Source organism: Podarcis vaucheri (genome assembly GCF_965113315.1).
Source record: "Podarcis vaucheri genome assembly, chromosome: 13".
Lineage (NCBI taxonomy): Eukaryota > Metazoa > Chordata > Lepidosauria > Squamata > Lacertidae > Podarcis > Podarcis vaucheri.
In genome coordinates this window covers 26,919,388-26,932,945 of record NC_138751.1, presented here as the reverse complement: position 1 = coordinate 26,932,945, position 13,558 = coordinate 26,919,388, and the positions used below count along the sequence as shown (strand labels likewise).

At 40.4% G+C, this 13,558-nt stretch overlaps 2 protein-coding genes and 1 pseudogene across 3 annotated transcripts in view; all 3 read left to right on the top strand.

Annotated features, from left to right (window-relative positions):
• LOC309516597 (vomeronasal type-2 receptor 26-like) overlaps positions 1 to 13,558 on the top strand; it is a gene marked incomplete at both ends in the record, with an annotated part of 367,451 nt that overhangs the window by 127,097 nt on the left and 226,796 nt on the right. The window lies entirely within an intron of this gene.
• Positions 2,154 to 3,098, top strand: LOC309517518 (olfactory receptor 2AP1-like; the record flags this gene model as incomplete). Its single annotated transcript, XM_082196744.1, has 1 exon — positions 2,154 to 3,098. The coding sequence occupies one exon, from the start codon at positions 2,154 to 2,156 to the stop codon at positions 3,096 to 3,098; it is 945 nt and encodes a 314-aa protein (XP_082052870.1).
• LOC309517517 (olfactory receptor 10A5-like) lies at positions 6,066 to 6,987 on the top strand (annotated as a pseudogene). The gene has a single exon. The product of its transcript is annotated as an olfactory receptor 10A5-like (transcript).

Here is a 13,558-nt window from a genome sequence, read left to right as displayed (position 1 = left end):
GTCATGGGCACTAAAGGCTGGTTTAGAAGAAGAAGAAGAAGAGTTTGGATTTGATATCCCGCCTTTCACTCCCTTTAAGGAGTCTCAAAGCGGCTAACATTCTTCTTTCCCTTCCTCCCCCACAACAAACACTCTGTGAGGTGAGTGGGGCTGAGAGACTTCAGAGACGTGTGACTAGCCCAAGGTCACCCAGCAGCTGCATGTGGAGGAGCGGAGACGCGAACCCGGTTCCCCAGATTACGAACCACTACACCACACTGGCTGTGGTTGCATATATACAAACAAAATATCCAAGACAGCAACAACAGTTATTCCTACAATAGGTTCCCAAGTAGAAAAACTAAATCCATCAGCCAGCTCAGAACTCAAGTCCCCCAGTCGCCTTACTTCTGCCAAGATGGAAGCTGCATATTCCATCTCAGTGCTTATCTGCCATTGCTCAATATACAAAGCTCTATAATCCCCAAATTGACTAAAGTGCATTTCTCTATCAATTTTTCCAGATGAAACCAATATCAAACATCAAGACAGCCAAATTCAGAAGACCACCAAATTATATTTAAGTTAATGATATACTTCTCATTTTTCCCCTCACTTAATTCTCTCTTAGGATTTTGGAATTCTTTATGCTATGGTCTTATTTTCAAAGTTGATTATTTCTGTGTGGTCCTTCATAGTCCCCACCCTCTTTTACAATAAAAATGAAATAGGTTTAAATATGTATTACAATGTACGTATGCATTTTTAAATACATGTTATCTGGAAATACCAATTTTAATGCCTTCAGGTATTTTTATGACTTTATTTTCATAGCTGAAAATGATATTGTACAATTCAGAAAAATATGGAATCCAAAGGATTATGTATGTCCTGATCCATGTATTAGTTCAGGAAGTGTGGATAAGGATGATCCTTCAGCATTCCTAGATTTCTCATATTTTTTCCTCCATTGTTCAATTGTACAAAGCATTGCATCAAAATTAAATCAAGATTCTATCAAGCAGCCTGCTAGCCCACAGTTGCTCTATTTTTTCCCACTGAGTACCCCTACTAAATTCAGCATGCTGCCTTCTTGTTCAAAATGCAGTCATTCAGATAAAAGCAATAAATTAACATTATGGTATAATGAGAGGAAACTTGTGATGCTGTGTCCCATTTACTGGTCAGGCACCAGTGTTACTTGTGTTTTCTCAGTAAAGTTGTGGCCTATATTAACAATCAACTAGGTCTCCCTTCCTTCCTTCCTTCTTCTTCTTCTTTGGCAATCACTTGTAGCCGAGTAAGATTGTCTTCCACAGACACAGTTTTAAAAGTGAGTTTGTAAGTGACTGTGGAGGACAATTCTGGATCCGCATGTCCTTCCACTGTGGGGACATAGGTTTCTGGGTGGGAGTTGATAATGGTGAGAGTTTGCCAAGTGTGCCTTCCTCTTAGTGCTTTTCTCCCTTTTGTCCTGAGTTCGAGTGTCTTCAAAACACATCTGTAATTCAAAACACATCACACCTTTGGTAAAGGCTGTTCTCCAATTGGAGCGCTCGCAGGCCAGTGTTTCTCAGTTGTCAATGTTTATACTACATTTTTTAATATTTGCCCTGAGAGAGCTGTTCAAACTCTTTTGTTGACCACCAGCATCATGCCTACCTTTTAAAGTTCAGAGTAGAGTAGTTGCTTTGGAAGACAATAGTAGTATAGTGTATTTTAAAATGGGGTTTTAGAGTTTTTAGGGGGTTTTGAATGTTTTATGTAGTTTTGTAGTAGTTTTATGTAGTTTTGTAGTAGTTTTATGTAGTTTTGTAGTAGTTTTATGTAGTTTTCAATTTCATTGTTCCGCAAGGGACAATGACAATAAAGATATCATATATCATATCGTATATCGTATAATAATCAGGCATCAGCACAACATGACCAGTCCAACAAAGTTAATTTTGAAGAATCATTACTTTGACAATGGTGATCATTGCTTCTTCCAGTACACTAGCATTAGTTCACATGTCTTCCCAGGAGAGGTGTAATTTTTTTCAGAGACTTGGTTGATGGAATCTTTCTCCCTTCCATTACTTCACTCAGTGTTACTCAACTATTGTATAATGCCTATCACTTTCATATCACTTTCCAATTATCTTTCAGAATGTAGCATTTGATGATAATACACAATGCAGAGAAACCTGAGTGAAATCACAGAGTTCATTCTTCTGGGGTTTGGAGATCTCCCTCATCTGCACATCTTTCTGTTCCTTGTGTTTCTGGGGATCTACATTTTGACAATTGCTTTCAATATCCTCATGGTCTTTCTCATAGTGACTGATCATCACCTGCACACACCTATGTACTTCTTCCTGGGAAATTTGTCTTTTTTGGAAGCAGCCTACAGCTCAACCACCCTGCCCAGGATGCTGACCAGTCTTCTGACAGGAGACAAAACCATCTCTGTTAAAGGATGTCACACACAATTTTTTGTTGTTGCTTTCCTGATTGGAACAGAATGTTATCTGCTTTCTGTGATGTCTTATGACCGCTACTTAGCCATATGCAAACCCCTATATTATGCAACTCTTATGAATGGTAAACTCTGTATCCAGCTGGCCAGTTGCTCTTGGATCAACAGCATTGTAGCGATCACCATAATCTTGGTCTTGATATGGCAACTACGGTACTGTGGTTCCAATGAAATTGATCATTTCTTTTGTGAATCTCTTTCATTGGTTAAAATCTCATGCAGTGACACCAGGCTTGTGAAATATTTCATCCTAATCCTTGGTTTCTTGTTCAGTTTTCCCCCTTTTCTTTTGACTGTGATCTCCTACATATATATTATTGCTGCCATTTTAAAAATCCCATCCACCACTGGGAAGCAGAAGGCCTTTTCCACCTGTTCTTCTCATGTGATTGTTGTTTCCATGTTCTATGGGGCATTAATCATTGTATATGTGATACCAAAAACTGAAGCAATGAGAAACGTTAGCAAAATATTTTCTCTTTTTTATACAGTCCTTCCCCCTTTAATTAACCCCCTTGTATATAGCCTGAGAAACAAGGATGTGAAGGAATCTTTCAGGAAGGCCACGGGGAAGATTTTAGAAGGCCATTTTGTGAGTTAGGGGTTCAAAGCTAAATAGTTATCCAAAGCTTTTTCCAAACAACATCGGTTCCAGGCTTTATGGGTATTTTGGTAAGAAGTTTCTGCTAAGGTTCCTTTCAAGAATTCATCCTCTTCCTATTTCACTGTTTTCACTATCCTTTGGATTGCTTCTTCCTCTGGGACCAACAGGCACCACAACTTTTAAAGGGAGAGGGGATAATGCTTGTGGAGGTTACTGTCTTTCTCCATGCTCTCTCATTACTCACGCAGAGACGGTAGGTGAAGAGGCAGTAATATCAGGAGGATAAACTTCAGGGCTAGGAGGATCCAGAGCTTGGCAGTAGGGCATGGGCATATGCACATTTTCAGTGAGGTTTGTATGTGGAGCTTGAGAATATGCACATTTACAAGAGTGTATCTGGTATGTGACCTTAGTACAAGCTTCCTCAACCTTGGCGCTCCAGATGTTTTGAGACTACAATTCCCATCATCCCTGACCACTGGTCCTGCAAGCTAGGGATTATGGGAGTTGTGGGCCAAAAACATCTGGAGGGCCGAGGTGGAGGAAGCCTGCCTTAGTAGAATCAGGATTGGTGGTCTTCTCCATGATTATAAATAAAACTGAATGCATGCAAAAAAATAAAAATTATGAGTGATTTTTTAAATGTGTGGTTATACAATGTCATCCGTAGCACTTCTTGTATTGATGTATAGCAAACAGAAAAAAATAGTACAATGCCACAGTATAAATATCTCAATCAAGTGTGGTATACAGGAAGGATAAAGAACCTGTGGTTTTCTTTGTGTTGTTGGACTCCAACTCCCATAATCCATGACCATTGACCATGCTAATGGAGCAGCTCCAAGTTGAAGTCCATCAACATCTGGTATCCACAGGTTCCCCATTCCTGGTTTGCAGGATGTTCCAATACACAAATTCCTATTCCTTTCCCTGTACAAAACTTGATTTTCAATTTCAATCCAATTGTTTCTTTCTTTTTATATCTTCATTTTTTTGTTTTTCCCTTCCTAATGCACATGAAGTTTGAACAAAATGGCAGAGAAGTTGAAAATCTTCCAACCTTAAACTTTTTAAGAACACGTCTATACTCAAAATATACTGGTGGGGTCATTATAGAATCTGACAGAATCCCACCGAAACAGAGTGTTTCAGAATGAAATTAGTGTGCCAGTTCAGCTGAGAATCCCCAAGCAAATAGTGAGAAATGAAATTGTGTGACCACATTATGTGTATTGTCCAAAGGACCATCTTCAGGAATTTCCCTTAATAATGCAACATTCCCATGTTATTTCAGTCTAAGTTCATTTTGTTTGCCTGAACTCTCACTGGAGTTCATAACTAATAATTGGCAATCTCTCTGAAACCACTGCTAATAAATTATTACAAGGCCACCTATTTTCCCCAAGAATAAATAACAGTCAAGGGGAGACTTCCTTTTGTTGCTGAAACGAGAAATGTAAAACCATCAGATGCAGAAATTACACAAGCAACTAAGAAAATGTAGGCCAAATATCATGAATATTGGAAAAGAATGGAAAAGGTACAGCTTTCTTCCAGGACCAACGAATAATAGAAATTGGACCTTCCATAAACTTCAATTCCTCATTCATCTGGGATAGAGGTACTTAACACATTCTTTTGTTCACACTCCATGTAAAAAATATCTATGAATATTTTGTGGTATATTAGAAAATATTAGGAACAATTGTGTTCTTCTAATACGAAATACCGGTGGCCCTGTACTTATCAGTTTCAAAATAAGGTCACAGTAAACAGAAGCCAATGCTTTCATACTTCTACGAGCTACCATATAGGCACACATATATTAGTGTCTAAATCAAAAGGGGGAAAAGTTTAAATAATAACCCAACAAGGACCTATGCTCAGTTTCTAAGATGTCTGGAATACTGCGGGTGTTATTGGGAGGTGGAATGGGGCAATTGGTCTGCTTGAGCAAAAACATAGTATCATGGCTTAGAGTTGGGGTGGGTAGTTCTCAATGAAGTTATAAACCATACATAGCTCACTATACTGGGTTCTTTCTGGAAGGAAGAAAAGGAACATTGATTTCCTCTTCCAGTATTCAAAAACTTCTTCCTTTGTTATACAACAATGAATCTTTTAAACTTTCAGGTTTCCAAAGAGAGAGTACTGGAAACTTGTGGTCTCTGTAATGTCTGTTTAGTTTATATATGCCAGAGTTGTGGAACCTGTGGGCCTCCAGATCATGTTGTACTCGAACTCCCATCATTCCAAGTCAGCATGGCAAAGCATCAGGGAAGAGGGAAGTAGCAGTACCTGAAGGGCTGCAGGTTCCCCACCTCTGATATATACAACCAGAGCCAACTCCCTTACCTTTCCTACTCACCTGGCACCTTCATTACATATCTTTAGGTGCTAGATGAAAACATTTCTCTTATCTTGAGTCTTTGGCTAATTAAAACAATCCATGGCTTTTTAAACTGGGGGCAGGGGGCAGGCAGCATTGTTTCGTTTGTTATTATGTTATATATTTTCTTGCTTTATAGTGTAAGGTACCCTATGATCCTCAGGTGAAGGGTCGCATATAAATTAATTAATTAATTAATTAATTAGTAATGCACTATCTCTCTCCAAATCTCAAATATCAGAGCCTTCAAAAATGAGCCCCTAGTCACCATCAGTGTCGTCAGAGAAAATCACACTAATAGACTCAGTTACAATAATTAAGACTGCCAAATTCCTAGCAATTTATTCAGTTAGATCCAGAATTCCATAAACTAGATTTTGTTCTTGAAATGCTGCCACTAACAGAAGGGAAAGGAATATATTTTTTTTTGCTGATTCCTTCTGCAACTCTTGTATATCTTTGCAAATCCGCTCTGGAGAGGACCGTTGATTATCTGGAACCATTTCCTTTAGAAATATGCTGGGTCTCTCACGTTGATATCATAAAGACTTTTTCTGTTTTTCTCAGATTTACAAATGAGAGTCAACAAGAGCATGTGAATAGCTTCCTGCTACTGGGATTCTCTGATCTGCCAGGTCTGGAGGGTTTGTTCTTCTCCATTTTCCTAAGCATCTATGTTTTGACCCTGATTGGGAACATCCTCATAATAGCTGTCACACTGGCCTCCAGGCACTCCACAGCCCCATGTATTTCTTTATCAGAAACTTGTCCTATCTAGAGATCTGCTGCACATCAGTCATTATTCCCAAGATGCTTGAAAATCTCCTATCAAAGGACAAAACTATTTCATTTGTTGGTTGTGCCTTTCAAATGTGCGGCTTCCTCATCACAGGGGCAGCAGAGTGCTTCCTCTTGGTGGCCATGGCATATGACCGCTATGTTGCCATTTGCCGGCCCCTGCATTACACCCTGATTATGAGCAGTAGAGTGTGTTTTGGGCTGGTTGCAGCTTCATGGCTAGCTGCCATTCCAGTGCAACTCGGGCAGACTTTCCTGGTGTTCACCTCTTATTTCTGTGATGCCAAAGAAATTAACCACTTCTTCTGTGACTTCCCTGCTGTGGTCAAACTTGTATGTGGAGATACATCTATAAATGAGAAGATGGCTCTGGTAGAGGTAGCTTTACTTGGACTAATACCCTTTGCATTGATCTTCATGTCATACATGTGCATTGCCTCCACCATTTTCAAGATGTCATCTGTGAAAGGGAGGCAAAAGGCCTTCTCAACATGCTCCTCACATCTCATGGTAGTGATGTTGTTTTATGGCTCTGGAATAACTGTGTATTTGAAACCTAAAAGCCATTTCCATGACATAGACAAAAGCCTTTCACTCTTGTACACTGTCCTGCCACCTTTGTTAAATCCTCTTATTTACAGTCTGAGGAACAAGGAAGTCAGAGTTGCTCTCAGAAGTGTATTTTCCACTCATCCCTAACTCATATGAAATATGAAAGTGTATAAAAAAGTGAAAATATTAAGCTGTAAATACTGATTAGACATCCTGTTCTGTAAGCCCTGTTCTGTCAGTACATTTATGTGTGATGTTTGATTATGTTTCTGTAATGAGGATATACAGAAGCAGTCATCCAATTTTAATAGATATTTCTGAACACAAATGTCAGAAAGGTAAAAAAAAAGGTAAAGGACCCCTGGACAGTTAAGTCCAGTCAAAGGCTGGGGTGCAGCGCTCATCTTGCTTTCAGGGAGCTGTCATTTCTCCACAGACAGCTTTCCAGGTCATGTGGCCAGCATGACTAAACCACTTCTGGCTCAACAGAACACCGTGACAGAAACCAGAGTGCATGGAAACGCCAGAATTACCCTAATGACCTAAGATCATCAAAAGTGCCCTGCTAATTTAGACCAACATCCATCTAGTCAAACATCCCATTTCTTATAGTGGAGAGCTAGATGCATCTGGGAAGCCCATAATCAGGCACAAATACCAACTTTCTCTCACACTCTTACTCCCTAGCAACTAGTACTCAGTGGCATATTGCTACCACAGTTGGATGTTTCATATAGTCATGACTAGTGACTATGTTTAGACCTAATCTCCATGAATTTATGCAAAAGATCCCTGGTATTAACTATTCTTTTCTAGTGGAACTATAGGGTATTATATGGAATAGTTTAAGATTACAATTTAGATCTGATAAATTTTAGAATCGGTGTTAGTTATGCCCTCCAACTTCCTTCAGGCATATCAATATGGCCAATGGTTAGGGATGATGGGAGATGGAGTCAAGCAACATATTGATGGCATAGACCACAGGTTACTCACTCCTGAGTTATAGAGTGGTGTGTGGGAAAGCATGGTCAACTCCATCATAGACACCAGCCTCTCTTTCTCAGTGAATCCCATCATCCATTGCCAAATATTTAAAAGCATACAAAATAATCACGTGAAATAACAAAACGACTCAAAAAAATATATACAGTGGTACCTTGGTTGTCAAACTTAATCCGTTCCAGGAGTCCATTCGATTCCTGAAACTGTTCAAAAAGCAAGGCGTGGCTTCTGATTGGCTGCAGGAGCTTCCTGCACTGAAGCGGAAGCCACGTTGGACATTCAGCTTCCAAAAAAGTTTGTGAACTGGAAAACTTACTTCCAGGTTTGTGACGTTCAGGAGCCAATTTGTTCGGGAGCCAAGCCATTCGAGTACCAAGGTACCACTGTAATTAGCAAGCAACTAACATAACATCCAAAAATAAACCACTTGTACAGTGGTGCCTCACAAGACGAAATTAATCTGTTCCGCGAGTCTCTTCGTCTAGCGGTTTTTTCATCTTGCGAAGCAACCCTATTAGCGGCTTAGCGGATTAGCGCTATTAGCGGTTTAGCGGCTATTAGTGGTTTAGCGGCTATTAAAGGCTTAGCGGCTATTAAAGGTTTAGCGGATTAGTGGATTAGCGGCTTAGCGGCTTAGAAAAAGGGGGGAAGCGGGGGAAAATCGGAACACTCGCAAGACGTTTTCGTCTTGCAAAACAAGCCCATAGGGAAAATCGTCTTGCGAAGCAGCTCAAAAACGGAAAACCCTTTCGTCTAGCGGGTTTTCCGTCTTGCGAGGCATTCATCTTGCGGGGCACCACTGTATATGGGAAAATGGAGTGTGTGTGGCATGAGAGATGAACCCAAGGAACAAAAAATATGACTGCCTGGCAACTTGCAGTTCATAACTAATGTTCAATATTCCTGCTTCAACAAATAGCCAAAATCTCTTGAGACATTCATCTCCATTTCTTGATGATAAATTTCAACCAAAGGGAGCCTTCTGTGATCTGAAACAAGCCCAGAGGGACAGGAAGACTATTACAGAGGTCATAAGACTTCAAAATATTAAGTAAGTCTAAACCTCAATAAATAAGTCAAGGAGGCATGCTATTCAGTGTGAGCCTACAAGTGCACAGACCCACTGCAAATGCCAGTTCTCCATTTACTTGTGGTTGAGGTATTGTATCTTGCACACTATACATTTGTGGTTATTTTTTAGAATGCTCAAAAACATAAATAATAATATATATATACTGCATTTTCTTTAAAATAAAAAACAATTTTGATTGAAGATTAGCATTAATGTACATAAAAATACACACATGTGCCTATATAAAAATATATGTATATGGATTTTTTAAAAGTTAAAGGACCTGGGTTTAACTTCTGCTTCATATAATTAATAGATATGTCTACCACCCAACATACAACGCTTCCTTTATTACAATTTAGTCACCCACTGTAATGTTTCAGAGAGAGAGAGAGATGAGATGGGCACCAGGGCAGTATATTAGATCAGAATAAAAAAAGAAAGAAATCATAAACAGAGCAAGTAGGCAAGTGTGATAAATATTCTGTTGAATTAAAATAGCTACTTAGCTTATTTTACTTGTGGCGTCTGGAGGTGAAGCATAAGCAACTCAGAAAGTACCTTCAACCCTTATCTTAAACTAAAAGTCCTTTCCTCCCATCCTAGAATTACTGTACTCTTCTCTGCTGTTAAAGTGAAACAGCAATTGAATGTTTTATTTCCACTCATATTTCTTCTTGTAAAAAGTTTGGTGTTAAAAATCCGATGAATTTGGACTTCCGGGGTTGGCGCGATCCGGGAATGGCGGATTCCCTCCGAGCTCCGGAGGGAATCGGCTCAGCAGGGGACGGGTCTTTGCCGTGCCGGCGACACGGGGACCCTTAAAACCGCAGGCGCGGAAGCCTGCGGACTGAAGACTCGGCGGGTGCCTTAAGCGCCCCCCCTGATTCGCAAAGAGCCTTTTTAAAGGCTGCGGAGGGGATACGGGGGGTGGCGCGGCACTGAGAGTCCATCGCTACCCCTGCTGAGCGAAGCCGCGAGCCATGACCGAAAAGCGCTGACTTCCTTCCTTGAAATTCGGCTGAAAAAACAACCTGTGAGTAAATTGAAATTGGACTCTAAGAACTTTTCTTTTGAATTTGAGACGACCGGGGGGTGTGCTAAAAGGAAGTCCGCACCCTCACCTTGTAGACGAGTTAAAGCAACGACGTAAGAACTAAGCTGGAGAGCCTGCCCTGGAAAGGGTGAGTTTGGAAAAGATATTGACTTCCAAGATTGGCAAAAGGAGAAAGCAATCTTGTGCAGAAGAGTGGAGTTTTGGAAGTTCCTTTCTTTGTCGTAAACAACCCCCCCCCCCGGCCCGGGAGCGTCCTACTTTGGAGCCTGTAAGCAAAGAATTTGACAGCTGTCAAAGCTGCTAAACATACAGCTTACAGGAAAAATTGCTACTTAAGAGCCCTCTGGATTAAGAGGTGTTACAATTGAACTTAAACTGTTGGAAACAAAGTAATAAAATTAAGAAAGAGGACTGTTGGAGAAAGTAACGATAAACAACCAGATTCCCTCTAGGGGGAACTCTGTGGAATTACAATGGCTGTGAATGGAAAGGTACTGGCTGAAATCGAAAGGATGGTCCTTCTGGTGGGAACCTTACAAGAGCATATCTCAGAAATGGGTAAACATATAATGGCCTTCAATACAGAAACAAGTAACTCTGCTGACTGTAAGGAGGACTGGAATGAGAAACAACTCACAGCTGAATCTGAAGTCAAAGAGAAGGAGACAAAACAAGAGAAAGAGAAAGTAAAGCTGGAAGATACTAACAAGAATTTGACATCTGTGGAATACAAGCAAGGAGACTATTGGATTAAACCTACAACAAATCTACGAAGGAAGCAAAAGACGAATGTGGAGGCCCTGGAAGTTTATGGAATACAGGAATTTAGAATAAAGAAATACAATTGGGGCCTCCACATTGACTTTGACTTTGACTTTGACTATGATATGAAAGATCCATGCCTTGTGGAAATTCTTCAGCAGTTGTTTGTAAGAGACTATGGATGGACTGTGAGAGATCTCCTTCGAGATTTGAGGACCGACATAAAGGATTACCAACAAGACCGGCGGAGAGGGACTGTGAGAGACGGGAGAGCCTCGGACGTGAGGAACCCAGGCTAAGAACTGATATTTTGGACATACATTGGGAAGGGACGCAAATCGGGGATGGGGGGGAGGGAAAGATGCAATTTTAACAACACTCAGGATAATGGAAATTAATTAATATGACCAATATGAAAGATAAAATGGGAAATCGATGGAAGAAAACTGAGATCCAGCTTAGAACAATCGTATTCTTTTATAAAAGGGCTATTATTGAGCTGGTTAAGATTTTGAGAAATAACAATTTGCTGATCTAAATCTGGGAATAGGGATACAAGGGAGGGGGTGGGGGGAAGTCAGAGACCAGGGTTATGAAAAGTTTTCTCGTTTTTTGAAACTTTATATCTTTTTTGTTTTTGTGTATTTTTTGTCTGTTTGTTTTTTCTGTATGTTTGTCTTTAAAAAATGTGAAAACCCAATAAAAAATTTTATAAAAAAAAATAATCCGATGAATTTGTATTTAATTTCTTACAGTCTGCTATGTTTATTTTGAAATAAATATACTATATGGCACATTTGATATCATCCTTTTTTTAAAAAAAATCACATTTAAATAAACAAAGAAAATAATTTATTTTTCAAACATAATTTCTTATCTAGGCTTATATAACTACAATTAAAATTCTAATAAGAAATAAAGCACCATCATTAATAGTAAACTGAGACCCAGTTCTCCTTTAGACTGTGTGCATCTCTGCCAAATCAATACATTTTAGTAATCATTCTCAAACTAAAGGAAATTGGGAATCCTCCACCCCCAATATTCCTCCAACCAATATTGGGCCTTATTTCTTATGAGAATAAGGAATTGTAGAGCATACGTTACACAATGACATTAAACTGTGTGTGACAGAGTGTTTAAGGTGAATTTATACTATTCCATTTGGGAATTTATACCTTCATAGAAGTCTTAATTGAATTTTACCTTCTCAATGTTTTTTCAGGATATGAGATAATTTCACAACATGCCTATTATGAAAAAGGCCACGTAGTGTAACCAAACGAGCAAATACAGAATTTACTCCTTGAAGAACTCTGACATCTGAAGTTCTTTCTGTTGCTAACATTTATTTTTAAAAGGGGGAAAGTGCCCAGGGGCAGGGGAGAAAACAAATTCTGCATATTAACCCTGATTGCCAACATCCTGATACTCACCATTCAGCAAAGCGTGTTCTCCATAATAGAGAGCACGTGTTGTGGTGGGGGCCAAAAAGACCACCCCACTGTTGTTGGGCAAATTGGCCACATGCTGTGATTGGGCAAGGAGTGTTGCTGGGGAGAATGTTATGTTGCTAAAGTGTGGGAGGGGTCAGAGGTCTTAAATACAGGGCTCGCAGCCTGGGGCCTTCTCTTGGGCTGCGTGCACCGGATCACCCGCCCACCCTCCCTGAAAAGGGGGGGGGGATTCGTTGTCCTCTGACCTTGCTATGCCTGTCATGGGGTTGTCTGCCTTGGGGCAGGGGCCTGGTAGGAATTTTGTCTGATTGGCTGTTGCCATTTGGTTTTTGCCTACTGCGTAACAAATCATCACAACTTGTACGGTTGGCGGGTAGGCATTGGTTAAAATTGGTTGGTGGAGGGGTAAGTGCCTACCCCTCCAATGGTGGTGCGGAAAGGGAATTCCGTTAAAGGAATCCAGGGGCTTGCCATTCTTTTTGTCCTTGACCCTGGCATCGGACTTGGGCCATGCAAGCCACCAGGAGCATGAGGGTGAGAAGTGAGGGACTGAGGCCCAGCTTCATTTTCTCTCCAAAAATTGTTTCCCTCACTGGCTTCCGCTGGAATCCGGAAGTCAGTTCTGTCCCTGGGGCAAGGACAGATAGTCGTAACCAATGCCTAAGCAACCACTCATGTGTGTGTATTTAAATAAAGTTGTGGCCAAATTCATGCCAAAAACCTTAAACAAAAATTGATGTGTGAAGTGTGAGTTATTGGGGTGGCCTGGGGGACCTCGATGCGCAACTGCAAACTTCACAGATGGGCTTCTATCTGGGGGATTTGTGCAACGAGTGCTCCTGAAGTTCATGCCCCTATAGAAGCACTTCATAGCTCATGCTCAACTATCACTTTAGTACTGTATATATGTTAGATAGAGAACACAATGCAGAGAAACCAGTCTGAAATCACTGAGTTTATCCTTCTGGGATTTGGGGAACTTCATCATCTTAAATTCTTCCTGATTTTGGCATTTTTACTGATCTACATTTTGACCATGGCCTCCAATTTCCTCACCATTCTTCTAATACTGACTGATCAGCACTTGCACACACCCATGTATTTCTTCCTGGGGGATTTGTCCTGCTTGGAGATGATGGACAGTTCAACTATTCTGCCCAAGATGCTATCTGCTCTTGTGACACAGGCCAAAGCTATTTCCATTAAGGGTTGCTTCACACCGTTTTATTTTGGCTCCTTTTTGGTTTGTACAGAATGCTATCTCCTCTCTGTGGTGTCTTATGATCATTTCTTAGCAAAATGCAAGCCTCTACATTATGCAACACTGATGAATGGTAAGGTCTGTGTCCAGTTAGCAGGGAGCTC